Below are 20,424 nucleotides of genomic sequence, written 5' to 3'. Positions count from 1 at the left end.
GATGTTCTGGGATTTTGACCCAGCGATAGTGACGGAACGGCAATATGGTTCCACACCTGGGTGGTGAATGACTTGGAAGGCAAATTGCAGATGATGGTGTTCCCAAGCGTCTGCTACTGTTGTCCTTCCAGATGGGAGTGCACCTGTTTGGAAGGTGCTATCGAGGGAGTCTGGGCGAGTTGCTGCAGTGCATTTGTAGATGGTACAGACTGCAGCCACTGTGCATCGGTGGTGGTTAGAGTGCGGATCAAACGGGCTGCTTCGTCGTGAATGACACTGAATGTTGTTGGAACTGCACTCATCCAGGCAAGCAGAGAGCATTCCATCACACTGCTGACTTGTGCTTTGGGGGAGTTAGGAGATGGTGGTGGGAGTGAAGATTTATTATATTCACACTGCTTTGCGCCTTCAATATTCGCTCTACTATTTAAAGTGAAGCATCAACATGAGCTGACATCATTCAATATAATCCCAGCCTCTTGTCATCAAAGTTGTGTTTGAAGGAGCAACAGAAGTTGTTGGAAGAAATACACGTGAACATTTGCCAGGGAGAGTCAGAACTGAAAACTGGCTACATGTGCGTTTTGTTGAAACACACTGGAAACTTTAATTCCGACCTAGCTTCAATCAACGTAATCCCCAATGTAAGTTTTTGGAAATACCTGAACTTTAGCCTTTCACTGTACATTGGCAGCACATTGTGAATCTTAGTGAAACTTTCTTTCAAAGACAAATTTCTCAGTAAAACTACAAATTTATCTTTACAACCTGTATTCAGAGAACTGACAGAAATATCGGTCCCTGTCAGCTAAACGATGGGGGTATTTTATCCTGTGAAAGATTGTTTGATTCCAAATGATTCATTTTCTGCTGAGTATTGACCCTGGGTACAGCACTGGGATTTTATAATGGTGGAGGAACGAGACATTTCTACAAAGACAGTCTGTTGTCACAGATGCAGAAACCATTAGTTTGTGGCATTGTGCACAAACTGCGTGTCTCTTCAAATTTTTACCAGAAAAACAAGAAATCGGAGCCTCGATCTTTACTTTTAATTAGTTTGTAATTCAACTGTGGAACTGCCAAGAAAACGTGGCTAATTATAAAGCTGATAATTATTAAGCTCATTCAGCTGGAGCAGTGTTTTTCAAACTTTATTTCCTGGGCCCCACTTTTGCCAACCGGTCGATCTTCGCGACCCACGCCAACCGACCTTCGCGACCCACGCCGGCCGACCTTCGCGACCCACGCCGGCCGACCTTCGCGACCCACGCCGGCCGACCTTCGTGACCCACGTCGGCCGACCTTCGCGACCCACGGCGGCCGACCTTCGCGACCCACGTCGGCCGACCTTCGCGACCCACGGCGGCTGACTTTCGCGACCCACGCCCGCCGACCTTCGCGACCCACGCCAGCCGACCTTCGCGAGCCACGTCGGCTGACCTTCGCGACCCACACCGGCTGACCTTTGTGAACCACGTCAGCCGACCTTTGCGACCCACGCCAGCCGACCTTGGCGAACCACGTCGGCTGACCTTCGCGACCCACGCCGGCCGACCTTCGCCACCCTCGTCGGCCGACCTTTGCGACCCACACCAGCCGACTTTCGCGATCCACGTCAGCAGACCTACCTGACCCACGCCGGCCGACCTTCGTGATTTGTGGGACCTTCAAGGTCATCATAAATCCACTGTAATGTGCCGAAAAGTACCCACTGCCTCACTTTGATTTGTTTGTGGGATGGGCAGGATGCCAACATTACAGCAAAACTGATCTGAGCCAAACTCATTTACAGATGAATGTGGACACGAAGCCACAGGAACGTCAGACTATTGTGACATTAAGATTGCCGCTTGGTACACGTCAGTTCCTGCACTGCTTCACAGAGCAATAGATTGGATCCTGAGTGGAGCCCAGTGCTCTCTGGATGATATCCTAGTCACTGGAAGAGATGAAGAGGAATCTCTGGAAGCATTGTATTTGGCTTTCTCCTTTTCTTTTCAGTTGAACTGTAATATCTTTCATGCTCCCTAATTCACCATCAAACACAACAGTGTTTCGGAGGCCGCACTCTCCAATGGTCCATCATGTTGACCTAGCCCAATTCAGTCGAATCTTCTCCAGCCAGGTTTGACCCATCAATGCTGGATAGTTTCCCGTTACTACAAATCTGCTGTTTGCCCATTAAGTGGCACAGTTACTTCAATGAGGCCTTCACTGGAACTGTTTCTGTGCCATTCCCCCAGAGCCCTCTCTTCCTCGATCTATCAAATATATATCCACCTCCACTTTAAATACTTCTAATGATCAAGCCGCTGCCACCCTCCGGGACAGAGAATTCCAGAGATTCATCCCCCTCTGCGAGAAGAAACTTCTACACACCTCAGATTTAAATGGTCTTTTATCTTGTAGCTGTCTCCTTGTCCGAGACTCTCCCATCAGTGGAAACATCTCACCATCGACCCCGTCAGCCCCCTCAGCATCTCATCTGTTTGAATAAGGTCACCCCTCGCTATTTTAAGCTCCAATACAGACCCAGACTATTTAGTCACTCTTGATAGGACAACCCTCTATCATCCCACGAATTATCTTGGCGAATCTCCTTCGCACTGCCTCCAATGTTGCTGTACTCTTTTTTAGGTAAGGGAATCAAAACTTTTTGTTTTTGAAAAACATTTTATTGAAGACATTTTAAATGTATATAGAACATAGAACATAGAAAAATACAGCACAGAACAGGCCCTTCGGCCCACGATGTTGTGCCGAACCTTTGTCCTAGATTAATCATAGATTATCATTGAATTTACAGTGCAGAAGGAGGCCATTCGGCCCATTCAGTCTGCACCGGCTCTTGGAAAAAGCACCCTACCCAAAGTCAACACCTCCACCCAACACCAAGGGCAATTTTGGACACTAAGGGCAATTTATTACGGCCAATTCACCTAACCTGCACATCTTTGGACTGTGGGAGGAAACCGGAGCACCCGGAGGAAACCCACGCAGACACGGGGAGGATGTGCAGACTCCGCACAGACAGTCACCCAGTGGGGAATCGAACCTGGGACCCTGGAGCTGTGAAGCAATTGCGCTAACCACAATGCTACCGTGCTGCCCTTAAGAACAAATAAATCTACACTATATCATTTTACCGTAATCCATGTACCATATATATAATCACAAAAATACAGAAGCCAATCGTGGCAACAGGTAACAAACCCCACCCTCCCTGCACCCTCCCCACTCGGCTCGCTGCTACCCCAGAACCCGCTCCTCTTTTGGCCCTCCCCACCCCAACCAGAATTAAAACACTCCTCCCACTGCTGATGACTCCTGAAGAGAGTTGATAGACAGTTTCCACCTCAAGGTGAACCCCTCCTCCACTGCCCCCGAAAGATGATCTTGACCTCCGCCAAATCGCTCACCCACACCCCCACCTTCAGCGGCTCCGAGTCCCACCAACACAACAAAACCCATCTCCGGGTTATCAGGGAGGCAAAAGCGAAGATGTCGGCCTCTCTCCACACTTGTACTTCCGGATCCTCCGACACTCCAAATATCGGCACCTCCCGACTCGGAGCTACCTCTACCCCCACAATCTTTGACATTACGTAAAACTGTACGCAGTATTCCAGGTGAGGCCTCACCAACACCCTGGACAATTGCAACAAAACCTCTCGGTTATTAAACTCTAACCTCTTTGCAATAAAGGCCAAACTGCCGATTTCCTTCTTAACTACTTGTTGGACCTGCCTGATAGCTTTTTGTGATTCCCAAATCTTCTTCAAAGATTAAGGCTATGACAGAGGCGCCTGCACCTCAGGATATTAACCTTGTTGGGATATGTTCCTTGCTGGGATTGTTGATCTACTATGGAAGTCTTGTTGCAAACTTGGCAACAATTCTAAAACCATTGCGTCACCTCTTGTGCCGGAACCGGACGTGGGAGTGCTCGGATCAATGCAATAACGCTCTCGTGCAGGCCAAATAAGCGTGACTTAAATCTGAAGTTCTCACTTTGATCCTACATTAGCCGCACAGTTAACTTGCGATACATCTCCTTATGGTGTAGGAGCGGTGATCTCTCACACCGTACCATCAGGTGAAGAAAGACCCGTAGCTTTTGCTTCTCGACCCTTGAGCAAAGCTGGAAGTAACTATTCCCAGATTGAAAGGGAAACATTCGGGATCATTTTTTGGAGTAAAGAAATTCCATCAATTCCTGAATGGGAGAAAGTCCACATTGTTGGTGGGCCATCGCCCATTAAGAGCCATGATTGGACCACACACGGGAATTCTGTCACTTGCTACAAGTAGAATGCAACGCTGGGCATTGCTTGTGTCCGCACAGACTGATACCCATTCAGTACTGACAGGCAAGTCTACATGGTGATGGAGATATACCTTCGAGATTACCACTGCCAGGTAGTTCGTCAGACTGTTCAAATGGAAACATCTTCTACTTTGAACAAATAGACAACACACCAGCCACTGCTCAACAAGTGAGGAAACACACTCTGGCCGATCCGATCCTCTCAGAGTGAGGGATATGGTATTACAGGGTCTGAAGTAGCATCTCACATGACACCCTGCCACTCCAGGAGATTGGAGCTGTCAGTATTGTCAGGATGTGTTCTGTGGGTCTCAGTGATTAATCCACCACCACTGAGGAAACGGGTGTTAGAGAAGCCACGTGAGGGCCAATCCTGAATCGTACACATGAAGGGATCGGCGAGTTGTTATTTCTAGTGCCCTGGACTGGATGCGGAAATTGAAGAGAAGCTAGAACATGTTCTTCCTGCGCGAAGGTAAGAAACTTCGCGCAGGAAAGATTCTTGACAACACGTGCATGTGGATTCTGCAGGGCTTTTTGAGGGGCATATCTTCTTGGTGACGGTTGATGCTCACACCAAGTCGCCAGAGGTTACCACCAGAATGAAGAAGATGGTTCGCACCAAACATTGTGAGAGCGACGACCTCCAGATCTCCTGACTTGTTGACTAATGCCCATGTTGAATTTGTCAGGGGCATTCAATTTAAGAGGGGGAAGCAATGTTATGCAGATGCATTAATTCTTATCAGCTCTAGCGAAGCTCTGTTATATTAACGTATTCACCAGAAGTGACGTCATAAGTCCTACCATGGGAAACCGAGCGCGAGGAACAGCCATGTAAGAGATCACACACTGTAAATAAAACTCCGTTGGTTTAAACCTCTGTGCTCCCCAGCATCACACCTCCAAAACACAACAATAATGCTCATTAGGGGAGCCAGTGCAGACTGGCTCCGGCCTGCAACGGGCCAAATGGCCTGCTTCCGCACTGTAACAATCCTGTGAACCTGACCGGGAGGAGGCCATTCAGTCCCTCTGTTCTTGTGACAGAGTGAGAATACATCTTGGATCTGACTCTACGCCCAAGTTATCAGGAATATTCAAACAATGCACTCTGCATTATGTTCAATGGGTTTGGCAGCATTTTCTTTATATATTAATTATTTCACAGCATCTCTGGCAAAGCCAGCATTTATTGCTTGCTAATGCGCTTGTCAGGATAGGTAAGTAATGCATGGAACATTAGTTCAAATATGAGGCGGGATTCTCCCACCCCAGGCCGGGTCGGAGAATCGCCAGGGAGGGACGCGGTTCACGCGACGCCACTCCGACGCCGGTCCGGCGATTCTTCTGTGACCCGGTTGGTGCGGCGCTGTTCGGGGACCACTCTACGCGCCCCCCCCCCCCCGGGCGATTCTCCACGCTCTTTGGGCGAGTGGCTGCTGAGATAAGCCGAGTCCCACCAGCGCCGTTCCCGTGTGGTCTCACCCGGCGGGCCCTCGGCGTTCATCTTGCGGGGGGTGGCCTGGTGGGGGGTGAGGGGGGGGATCCGGCCCCAGGGAGGGGCCTCCACCGCGGCCTGGCCCGCGATGGGGGCCTGCCGATCGGCGGGCCGGCTTATGTTCTTCGGCGCTCAGCCCCTGTTGCTTTCCGCCATGTTGCGTCGGGGCCGGCGAGGAGAAGGCAACTAGCGCACATGCGCGAATTGGCACCAGCCGCAGCGCGCATGCACAGACCCGCGGCGCCCGTTTGACGCCGGTATTGGCAGCTGGAGCTGCGTCAGTCACTCCAGTGCCGTGCTGGCCCCCGTCGGGCTCAGGATCGCTGATCCTGGGGGCCTGTTGACGCCGTCGTAAAGCGCGACGGTGTTTACGACAGCGTCAACTCTTTGCCTCGGGAAAAGAGAATCCCGCCCATGAGTTTAGGAACATGAGGAGACCCCCCCCCACACCACCCACCGCCCGTCTGTTCAGCCATGGCTAATCTCCAACTGTCAATATTCCTTTATCCCCTAATATCTTTCCCAACAAAAATCTATCAATTTCAGCGTTGACATTTTTGTTAAATTTTGCGTGATAATTGCTCCTCAGTCATTGAATATATTCAAGACTGAAATCAATAAATATTTATGGCTGGAATTTCACAGAACTGTGGCGACTCCATGATTCTATAAAATGGCGGACAGGACCCAGATCCGACTTCCGACGGACTCCATTATCACCAGTAGGGGAAACGAGGTGAAGTGTGAATCTCAGAGGCAGGAGACCCGGGCCGGGATTCTCCCCTACCCGGCGGGATGGAGTGGCGGGAACCTCTCCGGCGTCGGGCCGCCCCAAAGGTGCGGATTTCTCTGCACCTTTAGGGGCCAAGGCTTCACCTTGAGGGGCTAGCCCCGCGCCGGAGTGGTTGGCGCGCCGCTGGCCGGCGTGGAAGGCCTTTGGCGCCACGCCAGCCAGGGCCGAAGGGACTGCGCCAGGCGGCGGAAGTCCGCGCATGCACGGGAGCGTCAGCAGCTGCTGACCTCATCCCCGCGCATGCGCAGGGAGGCTGTCACTTCCGCATCGGCCATCGCAGATGCTGTGGCCGAGGCGGAAGGAAAAGAGTGCCCCCATGGCACAGGCCCGCCCGCCGATCGGTGGGCTCCAATCGTGGGCCAGCCACCGTGGAGGCACCCCCCTGGGGCCAGATCGCCTGAGCCCCCCCTCCCCCAGGACCCTGGAGCCCGTGCATGCCGCCAGTCCCGCCGGGAAGGTAGGTTCGCGTGAAGGCTTGATTCACGCCGGTGGGACTGGCATGAAAGCAGCGGGACTTCGGCCCATTGCGGGCCGGAGAATCGCCGGGGTGGGCCCGCCGACCGGCGGAGTGCGATTCCTGCCCCCGCCGAATTTTTGGTGCCAGAGAATTCGGCGGCCGGCGGGGGCGGGATTCACGCTGCCCCCCAGCGATTCTCCGACCCGGCGGGGGGTCGGAGAATCCCGCCCCCGAACTCAATAGATCCAACAAACTCAATGTTTGCTGCCTCATAGGCCATAACCCACAATATGGGAATTAGGAATTTATGGAGGAAATGTGAATATTCACAAAGGGTGGATAACATATTTAGAATTGTCAAGCTTTGAATTTAATTAAATCCCCTTTCCTTTAAAAATAAAAAAGGTCTGCTGTGTCAGTGAGAGTGAAAAAAATCTGTTCTTGCAGTTACAACAGCTGTTTTCTGTCATTATCCTTAGCTTCTTTCCACAACTTAACAATATTCCAGCTGTGGGGGTTCACAGTTTGATTGACAGCTCAACGAGGTTGTTAAATGATTAGCAGTCTTTGATGCGGGCTTATGAAGCCAAGTCTGTTTTGATAAGGGATTCAGTACTTAAGTGACTTTTAAAGATTTGAATGGGCTTTCATGGACATTCAGGGAAGTGTTTTATTTATTATAGTGAAGGGTGTAACAGATATTTAAGCATGTACCTTATTTCATTTCAACATGGCTCCTGCGGTGTGCCCATGGGCAGAGTGAGTTGGCAAGGAGGGCGTAAGGGAAAAGGGTGGTAGGTGGAGGCATGGGTTGGCATTGAGTTGGGATGGGAGCTGTAAGGTTTTCTGGCTGGAGAGAAGTGTGCAGTGAGGTCCCCTGGGTTGTTAACAAAACCTTTGCTTTTAAATCATCTGGATTTGTTCATTGGGAATACCATTTCGAAATTTGTGGATGATACAAACATTGGCAACAGGATAGGGATGGATTTCAGGAATAGACAATAGAACATTACAGCGCAGTACAGGCCCTCGATGTTGCACCGACCTGTGAAACCACTCTAAAGCCCATCTACACTATTCCCTTATCGTCCATATGTCTATCCAATGACCATTTAAATGCCCTTAATGTTGGCGAGTCCACTACTGTTGCAGGCAGGGCATTCCATGCCCTTACTACTCTCTGAGTAAAGAACCTACCTCTGACATCTGTCCTATATCTATCTCCCCTCAATTTAAATCTCCCCTCAATTTAAAGCTATGTCCTCTTGTGCTAGCCATCACCATCCAAGGAAAAAGGCTCTCACTGTCCACCCTATCTAATCCTCTCATCATCTTGTATGCCTCTATTCAGTCACCTCTTAACCTTCTTCTCGCTAACGAATGTGAAGCGATGGGAACAATAGTCTAAGTGACACCATACCGATGCATTTTCACATGTTGACATGATGGTCTGGGAAATACAGATAAGCAGATATAGAAAATAGAAGCAGGAGGAGGCCATTCGGCCCTTCGAGCCTGCTCCGCCATTTACTATGATCATGGCTGATCATCAAGTTCAATCCCCTGATCCCGCCTTCCCCCCCATATTCCTTGATCCCTTTATAGATCACTATGGAATTAAATAATTCCTTCTTGAAATTACACAACATTTTGGCCTCAACTGCTTTCTGCGGTAGTGAATTCCACAGATTCACCGCTCTCTGGGTGAAGACATTTCTCCTCACCTCAGTCCTAAAAGGTTTACCCCTTATCCTCAAACTATGACCCCTAGTTCTGGACTCCCCCACCATCGGGAACATTCTTTCTGAATCTACCCTGTCTAATCCTGTTAGAATTTTGGAAGTTTCTATGAGATGCCCCCCTCATTCTTCTAAACTGCAATGAATATAATCCTCACCGACTTAGTCTCTCCTCATATGACAGTCCCGCCATCCCAGGAATCAGCCTGGTAAACCCTCGCTGTGCTTTCTCCATAGTTTATGGGATACTTGGCTTTGTAAATCGGTTCAATTAATACAAAAACAAGGATGTCACACTAGATAAAGCTCTGGTTAGATCACAACTGGAGTGTTGTGTCCCGTTGTGGTCGACACACTTTAGGAAGGACATGAGGGAGCCTTTGAGAGGGTGCGGAGGAGGAAGGTTTACCAGAATGGTTCCAGGGGTGGGGGAGATTTTAGCTCCAAGGTTTGGGTTAGAGAAGCTGGGCTTGTTCTCGTTGGAGCGAAGGAGGTTGAGGGGAGATTTGCTTGAGGTGTTCAAGGTTATGACAGGTTTAGACATGGCGAAGGAAACACGACAATTCCGATTCGCTGATGGTATCAGAATGTGGGGACACAGATTTAAAGTTTTAGGAAAGTGATGCAGGAGGAATTTGGAGAAGATCATTTCTGCGCAGTAAGTGGTGACGACCTAGAGCGCGTGGCGCATGGGGCTGGTGGGAGCAGAGACGATCAATGATATCAGAAGGAAATTGGATGGACACGTGAACAAAATAAACTTGCCGAGCGACTAGAATACAATGGCTGGAATAGGACTGGCTGGCCAGCCTAGACTTGATTGGCTGAATGACCTCTTACTGTGCCGTAAAGGAGTAAATGGTTTTAACGGCCCATGGGGTGGGCGGGGGAGCATGGTTTGTTATTAAGTCGGCAAGGGGTCCATCAGGGACCATAGGGGGTGAGTGGGGTTAAGAGTTGGCATGGATAAAGCATGGGAGGGTTCGAGCGGGCAAGGGGGGGGGGAATTGAAATTTCTTGATTTACGCTGCAAAACCCCTGCCCATAGACTCAGAGAATAAATGGATATGGGGATGGAGTGGAAGAAGGGAGTTGACATTGATGACCAGCCAGAGTCAGGCTGAATGATGGAGTAGGCCCAAGGAGCCTTTGGCCTACTCCCATTCCCAATGTTTTATTTTCCTTCAGGATGTTTTACTACATCAATGTCGCTGGATAAATGCATATTGTTGAAGAGTAATGACAATTGAGAGTTGGAAATGTTCGCTTCATAATTATATCCTCGGCCTGGGGTAAATTGAAATAAGAAATCACAACAGTTCACTTCTGTGAAATCCTTACCTCGGGTCCTGGAGGGCCTTGTAATCCCTGTGGTCCAGAATCACCAACTTTACCCTAGGATGAGAAGGAAATAAAGCATCAGCCAATTGTTTCAATTCATCAGAAACAGAAATATTCTCGGAGAAACAATTCCTCTTGAATAAGGAGCTTTAAATCAAATGTTTAATGCACTTAACTGTGTGGAAAAATAAGCCATTTATTTCTGATTCTGTGGAGATTCGGGTATCCCTACGGTTCAAAATGACTATCCTTGCTGTAAATCTAATTTTGTTTTCATTGTCCATTAACTTTGCCACAGATTGTGACAAGTTATGCATTGAATACAAGTTGATGATCACGTGCTGGGGGTTCGCAAGGCCACTGCGCTGCCCAGGAATCTTTTAAAGTTCAGTGTTCGCATTTCCATAGAATCCCTACAGTGCAGAAGGAGGCCATTCAGCCCATTGAGTCTGCACCCACCCTCCGAAAGAGCACCCTACCCAGGCCCATCTCTCCCATCCTTACCCCGCAACCCCACCTAACCAGCACATCTTTGGACACTAAGGGGCAATTTACCTTGGCCAATCCGCTTAAGCTGCACATCTTTGGACTGTGGGAGGAAACCGGAGCACCCGGAGGAAGCCCACGCAGACACAGGGAGAACGTGCAAACTCCACACAATCACCCAAGGCCAGAATCGAACCAGGGCAACATGAGGCAAAACATTTTTCCACAGCGAGTTGTTATGATCGGGAAGGTGTTGCCTGAAAGGGCGCTGGAAGCAGATTCAATAATAACTTTCAAAAAGGAATCGATTATTGGCTGAAAGGGTGAATCTGTACACGGCTACAGGGAAAGAGCAGAGGATTGTGGGACTTGGTGAGCTTGTGCCAAAGGGATAGCACAAGGCGACGGGCTGAATGGACACCTTTGGAGCTGACTGAGTACGATTCCATGAAATCATTCATTAAAATCGCTGATTTGTCACATTCAAACAGTGACTATTTGAATATACAAACTTTCTCGGTAGCTATTAAAACTTATTGTTCAGTTGTAAACCGCAGTAAATGTGATGATCATCTCCACCTGTGATCTATACCTGGAAAACTAATGACGGGTTTTGCTTCAGTTGTGAACTTTGAAACCTTTTGGAAAGATAGTAAAAGGCATCCTATTAAAACACCGATGCGCCCGCCCTCTCCTGTTATCTTTGACCAATTGTACAGCCAAGTGGCAACTGCTCTGAACCCCTTCTCAATTTAGCACAAGCAGTTATGTTGTTTTTCCTGCATATGAACTAGGATGTTGCATTTGAGTAAAACACTTGCAAATTAAATAGGGATACCTGTGGTCCTTGTTTCCCTCTCAATCCCGGTGGTCCTGGCAAACCAGTTCCTCCCTTAAAGAAGAAAGAACAATTCAGGTACCAATGCAGGCGTGTCAATGTTCGCAGTTCTTCACTCCCATTTTGCAACAAGGGACAAAAAGAGTCAAACTACCCTGAATACGCTGCGGAAATCCTGATCAGAGCCAGACTCACTGTGAACCAGGCTGGGTGAAAGTTCAGCGGCAGAAAGGTAAAGTCGGGGTCACTCGAGGATGTTTCTCTGCAACAGGGGGCGAGAACGGGGCCACCAATGGGAGCATGGTGACGTGAGAAGGGCATGATTGTGGAGGGAAGGAGGTGTCGTAAGGGGAATGGAGCGAGGTCTGTGCTCGGCAGGGGATACAAAGAGTGCTCGGGAGTGAGGGAGGGTAGCAACTCCCTCGAGGGGCCAGCAGGAGGCACACTTGCCCCTCTTGGCCCCCAAGGTGTGCTGGAAAAGGCAGTTACCTTGTGGAGCCCCCCCACTTCCCTTTTACAGCAGACTCTCTGCATCTGAGCTGGTTTAGCACAGGGCTAAATCGCTGGCTTTTAAAGCAGACCCAGGCAGGCCAGCAGCACGGTTCAATTCCCGTACCAGCCTCCCCGAACAGGCGCCGGAATGTGGCGACTAGGGGCTTTTCACAGTAACTTCATTTGAAACCTACTTGTGACAATAAGCGATTTTCATTTCCTATTCTGGGTTCCTGCAGCTCTTCGCTACAGTTAGGACCGGACTGACGGGAAGTCGCCGGGAATTGAAGAGTCATCTCCAGAACACTGCTGTGAGCAAACCAGGGAGAAAGATCACTGGGGGATTCGAAGAAAATCATGTTCTTTTGCTTCATTTTCTGTGGCGGCTTTAGAAATTTGAGAAAATATCAGAGATGGAAAAGGCTGTTTGATTGAGATCCAATCAAATAATGAGGCGTCTGTTCAATTGGTGGGTGGAAGGTGGGTGGGCTTGTTCAGTGACCAACGGCAGGGCTTTAGGGGGTGAAGTGCTTGGAGGGAAAAGACTGTGCGATGAAACCCCGAGGAATATAGCCTACCGGAGTGGGCAACACATAAGAACATAAGAACTAGGAGCAGGAGTCGGCCATCTGGCCCCTCGAGCCTGCTCCACCATTCAATGAGATCATGGCTGATCTTTTGTTGGATCAGCTCCACTTTCCGGCCCGAACACCATAACCCTTAATCCCTTTATTCTTCAAAAAACTATCTATCTTTATCTTTAAAACATTTAATGAAGGAGCCTCAACTGCTTCACTGGGCAAGGAATTCCATAGGTTCACAACCCTTTGGGTGAAGAAGTTCCTCCTAAGCTCAGTTCTAAAGCCCAGTCCATAGTTATAATGGTGTCAGCACCTCCTGCAGGAAAAATCAACCTTGTCGTTTGAGGCATGAAACTTTGATGTGTGGCACAACAAGAAATACATTGCGTCCCAGCAAACTTTCCTTGTACAATAAAGGTGAATTGGGCCTTTGGAATTATATCAGCTGCTGAATAAAATTCAACAGGGTTTTAATCAGGAAGTGAACTCAACGTAAGCTCAGATTGAACCAAATACCCAGGGAGGGTGAGAGCATTTCCACTGTGTGGCCCGTGCAGGAAAATTGTAAACAGGTTCTTTATCACCAGTTTAAATTGTACTACAGCTCGCTCACAGAGAAAATCTTCCCTTCTTTGACAACAACAACTTGTATTTATCGAATGAATTTAACCAAGTAAAATGGGCTGTAATACTTCACAATACGTCAAATTAAATTTGACGCTGAGTCAGATGATGAGATATCAGGACAGCAGACCAGAATCCGTGTCAAAGGGATAGGGGTCAAGGACTGTCCTACAGAGAGGGAGGTAGAGGGGTTTGAAGAGGAAACCCCAGAGCTCAGGGCCCAGGGTCCTGAACCGCCAACGGTGGAGCGATGGGAATCGGGAATGTGCAAGAGGCCAGAACTGAATGAGCACAGGGAGGGCTGTGAGGCTGGAGGAGATCACAGAGACGGGGGGGGCGGGGGGGGGGGGGGGGCAAGGCCTTGGAGGGATTAAACTGAGAGGTTAATCAACAGCGATCACCATGGTATTAAGTAATGGCTCTGTGTCAGACTGAGCCAGATGGAGAGACTGATTTATTTTCCCCCAACCAGTTTGTAATTAGTTGCCGATCTGAATCAGTGAATGTCAGGTGTGAGCAATCATTGTTCAAAGTCGTCAAACTGGACGCCGATACTTTGCATGGTCGGGACTGGAGCAGGATGTGTCAAGCAAAAATAAAAAATAGGCAGCTTGAATTTCTCCCAGCACCGTTCTCCACCTCAGCATGTCTCAAAGCATTCCACAGCGAATGAAGTATTTTGGAAGTGCAGTCACTGTTGTAATGTAGGAACCGCAGCAGCCAAATTGCACACAGAAAGGTCCCACAAACTGCAATGTGTTAATGGCCAGATGATCGGTTCTGACGCTATTGAACGTGAATATGATGATTTTGATACGGGTTGGCCAGAATACAAGGAAGAGCACCGCGGTTTTCCCTCAAAATGGAGTCGTGGGTTTTCTCACGTCCACCTGAGAGAGCAAATGGGGCACATGTTTAACGTCCCATTGAAAAAACAGCACCGTTGACAGTGCAGCACTCCCTCAGTACTACGCTGGGTGAGTCAGCCCAGCTTTCTAATGCCGGAGTGCCTGGAGTGAGACTTGAACTCACCTTCGGGCTGAGGGGCGAGGGACTGTCACCAACTGAGCAATGGCTCAGTCATACCTGTAACAATAAGTCTGCCCCTCGTCCGGAAGGAAGTCTCTGTAGCTTTGATGAATTTTAAAATCACATGCTATGGTCACAGTACATTACACAACCCCCCACCCTGGATGAATAACATCCTTAAAATAGCACATACAGCAAAATAAAGCATGCACATTAAGCAGAACACTAAAAAGAGTGCACAGAGAAATTTTAACTCTGAGAAAAGATGGTTTGACTGTGTCATAAAAGCTACTCGCAATTTCTAAGCATGTGTTGCTCGAGAAATCCTACATAGAAACTATACTGTTCGCTTTGATGACACCCAATTTAAAAATGCACCTTTGTTCTTTTATTTCTAAAGTGATAATTTTGTATTTCAGGACCAGCTGTACACCTGGGGTCCTCACACTAACAACTTTGTTATTACTAAGATCCCAGGTTAATTACTTCAAAACTGAAGCGTGATTCCAACATTCTGACCTCCACAGGGTGGGGAGTGCCTGGAACGCGTTGCCAGGGGAGGTTGTGGAAGCAGATCCATTAACGGGGTTCAAAAGGCATCTTGACAAACACATGGATAGGATGGGTATAGAGGGACACGGCACAAGGACGTGCTGAGAGTTTTGGCAAAGGTTGGTATCATGACCGGTACAGGCTTGGAGGGGCCGAAGGGCCTGTTCCTGTGTTGTCTTGTTCACAGTGATCCGGGCTGTAAGCGGTTTAAGTGTCAAATTCCGAGGCATGGGTGTGCGTGTTCACACTTATGTTCATGTGTCTGATTTTGTTTGCAATTTTTAAATACTCATTCTTGTTTTCAAATCTCCCTCCCCGCTCCCTCCTTATCCCTGTAATCTCCACTAGCCTCAGAGTCCTGAGGATATTTGTGCTCATTCAGTTCTGGCCACTTGGGCATTGCCAAATCCCATCATTCTACCATTGGCGGACGTACATTCAGTTACCTGGGCCCTCAGCTCCATTCCTCTGTTAATGTCTTGTTAATTACATTGTTAAGCTTTGTCAATGTCATGTCAATTACATTGTAAGCGGTGTTCGTGCCAATGGCGCTGTTACGCTTGAGAGAACCAGGTGAAGGGTATTAATTGTCTTTGAGCATATAAATTGGGAATGGCTGGGACACTGGATGGAATGGGAGGAGAGCTCCGAGACGGAATAACTCAATAAACCCGCTCAACAAAGAAAAGATCCGTGTCTTAGTTTTGGATTTACCAACTGGCTTTTTTTTTTGTTCATGGGATGTGGGCGTGGCTAATGTGTGGCCCAGCGTTTATTACCCATCCCTAATTGCCCTTGAGGGGCCAGTTAAGGGACAACCACATTGCTGTGGGTCTGGAGTCACGTGTAAGCCAGACCGGGTAAGGACGACAGATTTCCTTCCCTAAAGGGCATTAGTGAACCAGATGGGTTTTTGCGACAATCGACAACGGTTTCACGGTCATCGTTAGACTTTTAAATCCAGATTTTTATTGAATTCCATTTCACCGTCTGCCGTGGCGGGATTTGGGTCCCCAGAGTGTTACTCTGGGTCTCTGGTCTACTGGTCCAGTGACATTACCACTATGCCACTGCCTCCCTGCGTGGGTCCTATAAACACCCTTCACCTCTCCACCTCTCCCTCCTCCTTTTAGATGTCCTTGCCATTTATGTCAAATGACCAAACTTTTCTCCCTCTGCCCTAAAGGCTGTTCATGCGTGTGCGTGTGACCGTGAAGTGCTTTGGGATGTTTCATTATTTTAAAGCTGTTTTATAGGTATTGTTGTGTGGGCTCGATGGCCCACCTGTTCGCATTTGCACCGACTTGTGCGCGGATGCTGTGTAGGAGACGATTGGAAACGCCAGTATGGCGAGTCAAAATGATTCTCTGAACTCAGCTGAGCTGGAGATGGACCCCCCGCACCCCCACCCCTCACCCCCCCCCCCCCCCCCCCTGCAAACGTTCAAAATCCTTGGAAAAATAGCTGATGTTTTTTCAAGCATTTCTTTCAAGACACACCACCCTGTGTCTGTTTTCGAGACGAACTTACAGATGCCGCTAAAGATTCTAACCTCTCAAGTAAAGCACCTGGAGAGATGATCTCAGGTTTCAGAGGGTGCTTGTCTCAAACAAACCAGAATGCACCACAACAAACCAGCATGATGTTCCCACAGACACGTTAATCTGATCAGCGAGAACTCTGTGCTGCCTTTACATCAAACAGAAGAATCCGGAAGTGGGAGGAAAGAAAAGAAGAGCTTTGGTTTGAAGTTTGAAAAACTTACCCTGTCTCCAGAATATCCTCGTTCGCCAGGTGCTCCCAGCACACCGTGATCACCCTGGATAGCGCGTTGCCACACATAGAGATACACAATGAGCATTGAGAATTTCCACTTCAACAAAAACAACATTGTATAACTGCACACAATCTATTAGAAAACAGCTGCTTCAAACAGTTGACAACGATTGATGAGTCTTTGCTTTTTACCCTCGGGCAAAAAAAAATAATGGAAAAACCATGTTCTGCACAAATATATGAACCGCATAGTTTCTTAACAGTTGAAACATGCTTCCCTGGGCCTTTTCCACATGGCATCGTGAGATTATACTGTTCCTAGTTTTGCCATCAAATTATCAGGGGAAGAAGAACTGAGAAAAGTGACACAAATCTTTTCTAGAATGTAATGGATTTTTAAAACCCTGACAACCGTATTAATGCTTCTGTGCTTAACTTATTTTCTTTATGGATAGTTTAGAGAAGATGGTGTTTGTGAGCATTTTGATGTGAGAAATGATTTTTCTTAAGATGGTTTTCTAGAACAGTTGGTTGAGGAACCAACTGGAGAATGGACTATTTCAGATCTGGTGCTGCGCAATACGAAAGGATTCATTAATTAATAATCGTGCTGTAAAAGGAGCCTTTAGGGAAGAGTGATCATAATATGGTGGATTTTACTGGAAGTGCGAAAGTGATTTTGATCAATCAAAAACAGGATCCTAAATCTAAACAAAAGAAATGATGGACCTTTGTGTACTGGGCTGGGGGGAGGGGACACACATCAATATTTCTCAGACACGGGGGGCAATCAGAGAACTTTGAAAGTAGGGGTTAACACAACATTAAACAATATCCTTTCAGTATCTAACCTCTAATGGATACAGATTCAGCCTGTCCAACCTTTCCTCATAGGATAACCTCTCCTATCCCAAGTGTCAGGTGAGTGAACCTTCTCTGAAATGCTCCGACTGCAATTATATCCTTTCTTTAAACAAGGAGACCAAAACTGTACAATATCCCAGTTTCACCAATGCCCTGTCCAACTGTAGCAAAACATCCCTCCTTTTGGATTCACTCCCCTTGCAATAAACAACAACATTTCATTTGGCTTCCTAATCACTGACCGTAGCTGCACAGTAACCTTATGGGATTCATGTACCAGGACACCCAGATCCCTCTGTACCACCAAGTTCTGCAATCTCTCTCCATTTAAAAATATGCTGTTTTACTGTGCTTCTTGCCAAAATGCAAAACTTCACATTTTCCCACATTCTACTCCACCTGCCAAAACGTTTGTGCGCTCAACTGATCACTATCCCTTTCCCGACTCCTGGGGCGCCATTTAACGGCCTGGTCACACTCCACCTGGACACTGCAAGCATCCCAGAAACAGTACAAAATACGGTGGTGGCGGATTTAAACACAGTCACCATCACCAGAGATTTCGTTTTAGGCAAACTAATGGGTTTAAAAGCAGACAAGTTCCCAGGAGGTGATGGTTTGCATCCCAGGATATTAAAAGAAGTAGCGACAGAGATCATGGATGCATTGGTAGTCATTTTCCAAAACATCCTTGGATTCTGGAACTGTGCCAAAGGATTGAAAAGCTGCCAGTGTGGTCCCCTTGTTCAAAAAGAGGAGGCAAAATGCAGTAAACTGCAGGTCAGTTCGTCTAACTCTGGTTATTGGTAAAATACTAGAATCGATTTTTTTTTTTGAATTTAGAGTACCCAATTATTTTTTTTCTTCCCAATTTAAAAGCAATTTAGCGTGGCCAATCCACCTACCCTCCAAATCTTTTTGGGTTGTGGGGGTGAGACCCACGCAGGCACGGGGAGAATGTGCAAACTCCACACGGACAGTGACCCGGGGCCGGGATCAAACCCGGGTCCTCAGTGCCGTGAGGCAGCTGTGCTAACCACTGCATCGCCGTGCAGACCTATTAGAATTGATAATTAAGCAGAGAATAGTGCATTTGCGAAAGTCACCATCTGATCAAACAGTGTCATAAAAGGGAACTATAGTTTGACAATTTAAAAAAAATAAATTTAGAGTACCCAATTATTTATTTTCCAATTAAGGGGCAATTTAGTGTGGCCAATCCACCTACCCTGCACATCTTTGGGTTGTGGGGATGAACCCCGCGCAGACACGGGGAGAATGTGCAAACTCCACACGGACAGTGACCCAGGGTCGGGATTCAAACCCAGGTCCTCAGCACCACAGGCAGCAATGCTAACCACTGCGCCGCTGTGCCACCCCTTAGTTTGACAAATTTACTGGAGTTCTTTGAGGAGGTATCAGCCAGAGTAGATCGAGGAGAACCAGTCGATGTCGTGTATCTAGATTTTCAAAGGGCATTTGTTAAGGTGACACACAAAGGCTGCTACTCAAGATAGGTGTTCACGGTGTTAGAGGTACTCTTCTAGCATGGCTTGGGGATTGGCTAACTAACAGGAAGTAGTGATAAGCGATAAGGGGGTCATTCCCAGGTTGGAGGGCAGTAACCAGCAGAGTGTCACAGGGATCAGTGCTGGGACCACAGCTCTTCACAATATATATGAATGATTTGGAGGAAAAAACAGAGTGCACATCTGTGGATGATACAAAGATGGGGGGGGGGGGACAGACTGTAAGGAGGATCTGAGCAGTTTACCGAGAGACACTGACAGGTTAAGTGAGTGGGAAGAAAATTGACAATTGGAATTTAATGTGAGATTGCTCATTATGGAAGAAAGAATAAGAAGACAGATTATTATTGAAATGAAGAGGGAATGCAGAAAGCTGTAGCACAAAGGTACGAGTGGGTCCTTGTTCATGAAACCCAGGAAGCTATCATACAGGTGCGAAGATAATAGGGAAGCAAATGGAACGCTGGCTTTTATTTCAAAGGGGCCTGGAGTATAACAGTAAAGAGGTGTTTCTGCATATGTACAAGGCCACGTTTAGAATGTTGTGTACAGTTTTGGTCCCCTTGTTTAAGGAGAGATACGTTATCACTGAGGGAGTACAAGGTAGGGTGGTGAACCTTTCGAATTCTTTACCCCAGAGGCCTGGGGGTGTTCAGTGAATGAGTACGTTCAAGACCGTGACTGGGATAGATTTCTGGATACTAATAACACAAAGTGAGATGGGGATAGTGCGGGAAAACAGTGTCGAGGTAGATGATCTAGTTAGAATGATCTCGTTGAAAATCTAATTGAAAATCAGAGCAAGCTCGAGGGGCCGAATGGCATCCTCAAGCTCTTATTTCCTGTGATCCTGTGTTAGTATCTTTGACACTGCTGCTATTTAAATTATTATTCTGAAGAAATGATGTATCACACAAGGAAACGTGCATTAGAATCCAGGTTTTGTGATAATAATTCCAACACTACCAACTAATCTGAGAAGAGAAACAAATGGTCACTCATTGAAAATAAATTAAAGTTTTATTATCTCCTATTACCTCTTATTGTCTCTTTGCATTCGCAGCGATTTCAGTCTTTAATTAAGATTGTGAAAGGAAAAGAGAAAAATGACTCAGTTGCTATAATGGAGAGATTGGAAATGAGGGAATGTGAGTTACAAATGGGGGAGTTACAATTCAGAAGAGGAATCTGCTGGAAGATTCACACTCAGAAGAATAAAGTTACAATGCACATGGTGGTGCAGTGGTTAGGACTGCTGCCTCACGGTGCCGAGGACCCGGGTTCGATCCCAGCCCTGGGTCACCGTGTGGAGTTTGCACATTCTCCCCGTGTCTGCGTGGGTCTCACTCCCACAACCCAAAGATGTGCAGGCTAGGTGGATGGGCCACACTAAAATGGCCATCAATGGGAAAAAAAATTTGAAAATGTTTTAAAGAATAATGTTACGAAGAATGTACAGCACAGTAACAGGCCATTCGGCCCATCTGGTCCA

General features: G+C 47.6%; 1 protein-coding gene across 1 annotated transcript in view; it reads right to left on the bottom strand.

The window, feature by feature from the left end:
- The window catches only part of LOC140427240 (uncharacterized), a 435,573-nt gene that overhangs the window by 262,292 nt on the left and 152,857 nt on the right, over positions 1–20,424 (bottom strand). The window contains 3 exon segments of the mRNA XM_072512840.1: positions 10,162–10,215; positions 11,486–11,539; positions 16,529–16,582. Of these exon segments, the coding sequence (XP_072368941.1) occupies positions 10,162–10,215; positions 11,486–11,539; positions 16,529–16,582 (162 nt within the window).

Source organism: Scyliorhinus torazame, chromosome 7 (assembly GCF_047496885.1).
Source record: "Scyliorhinus torazame isolate Kashiwa2021f chromosome 7, sScyTor2.1, whole genome shotgun sequence".
Classification (NCBI taxonomy): Eukaryota; Metazoa; Chordata; class Chondrichthyes; order Carcharhiniformes; family Scyliorhinidae; genus Scyliorhinus; species Scyliorhinus torazame.
The sequence above is the reverse complement of the archived record's forward strand: the minus strand, read 5'-3'. Positions and strand labels throughout refer to the sequence as shown.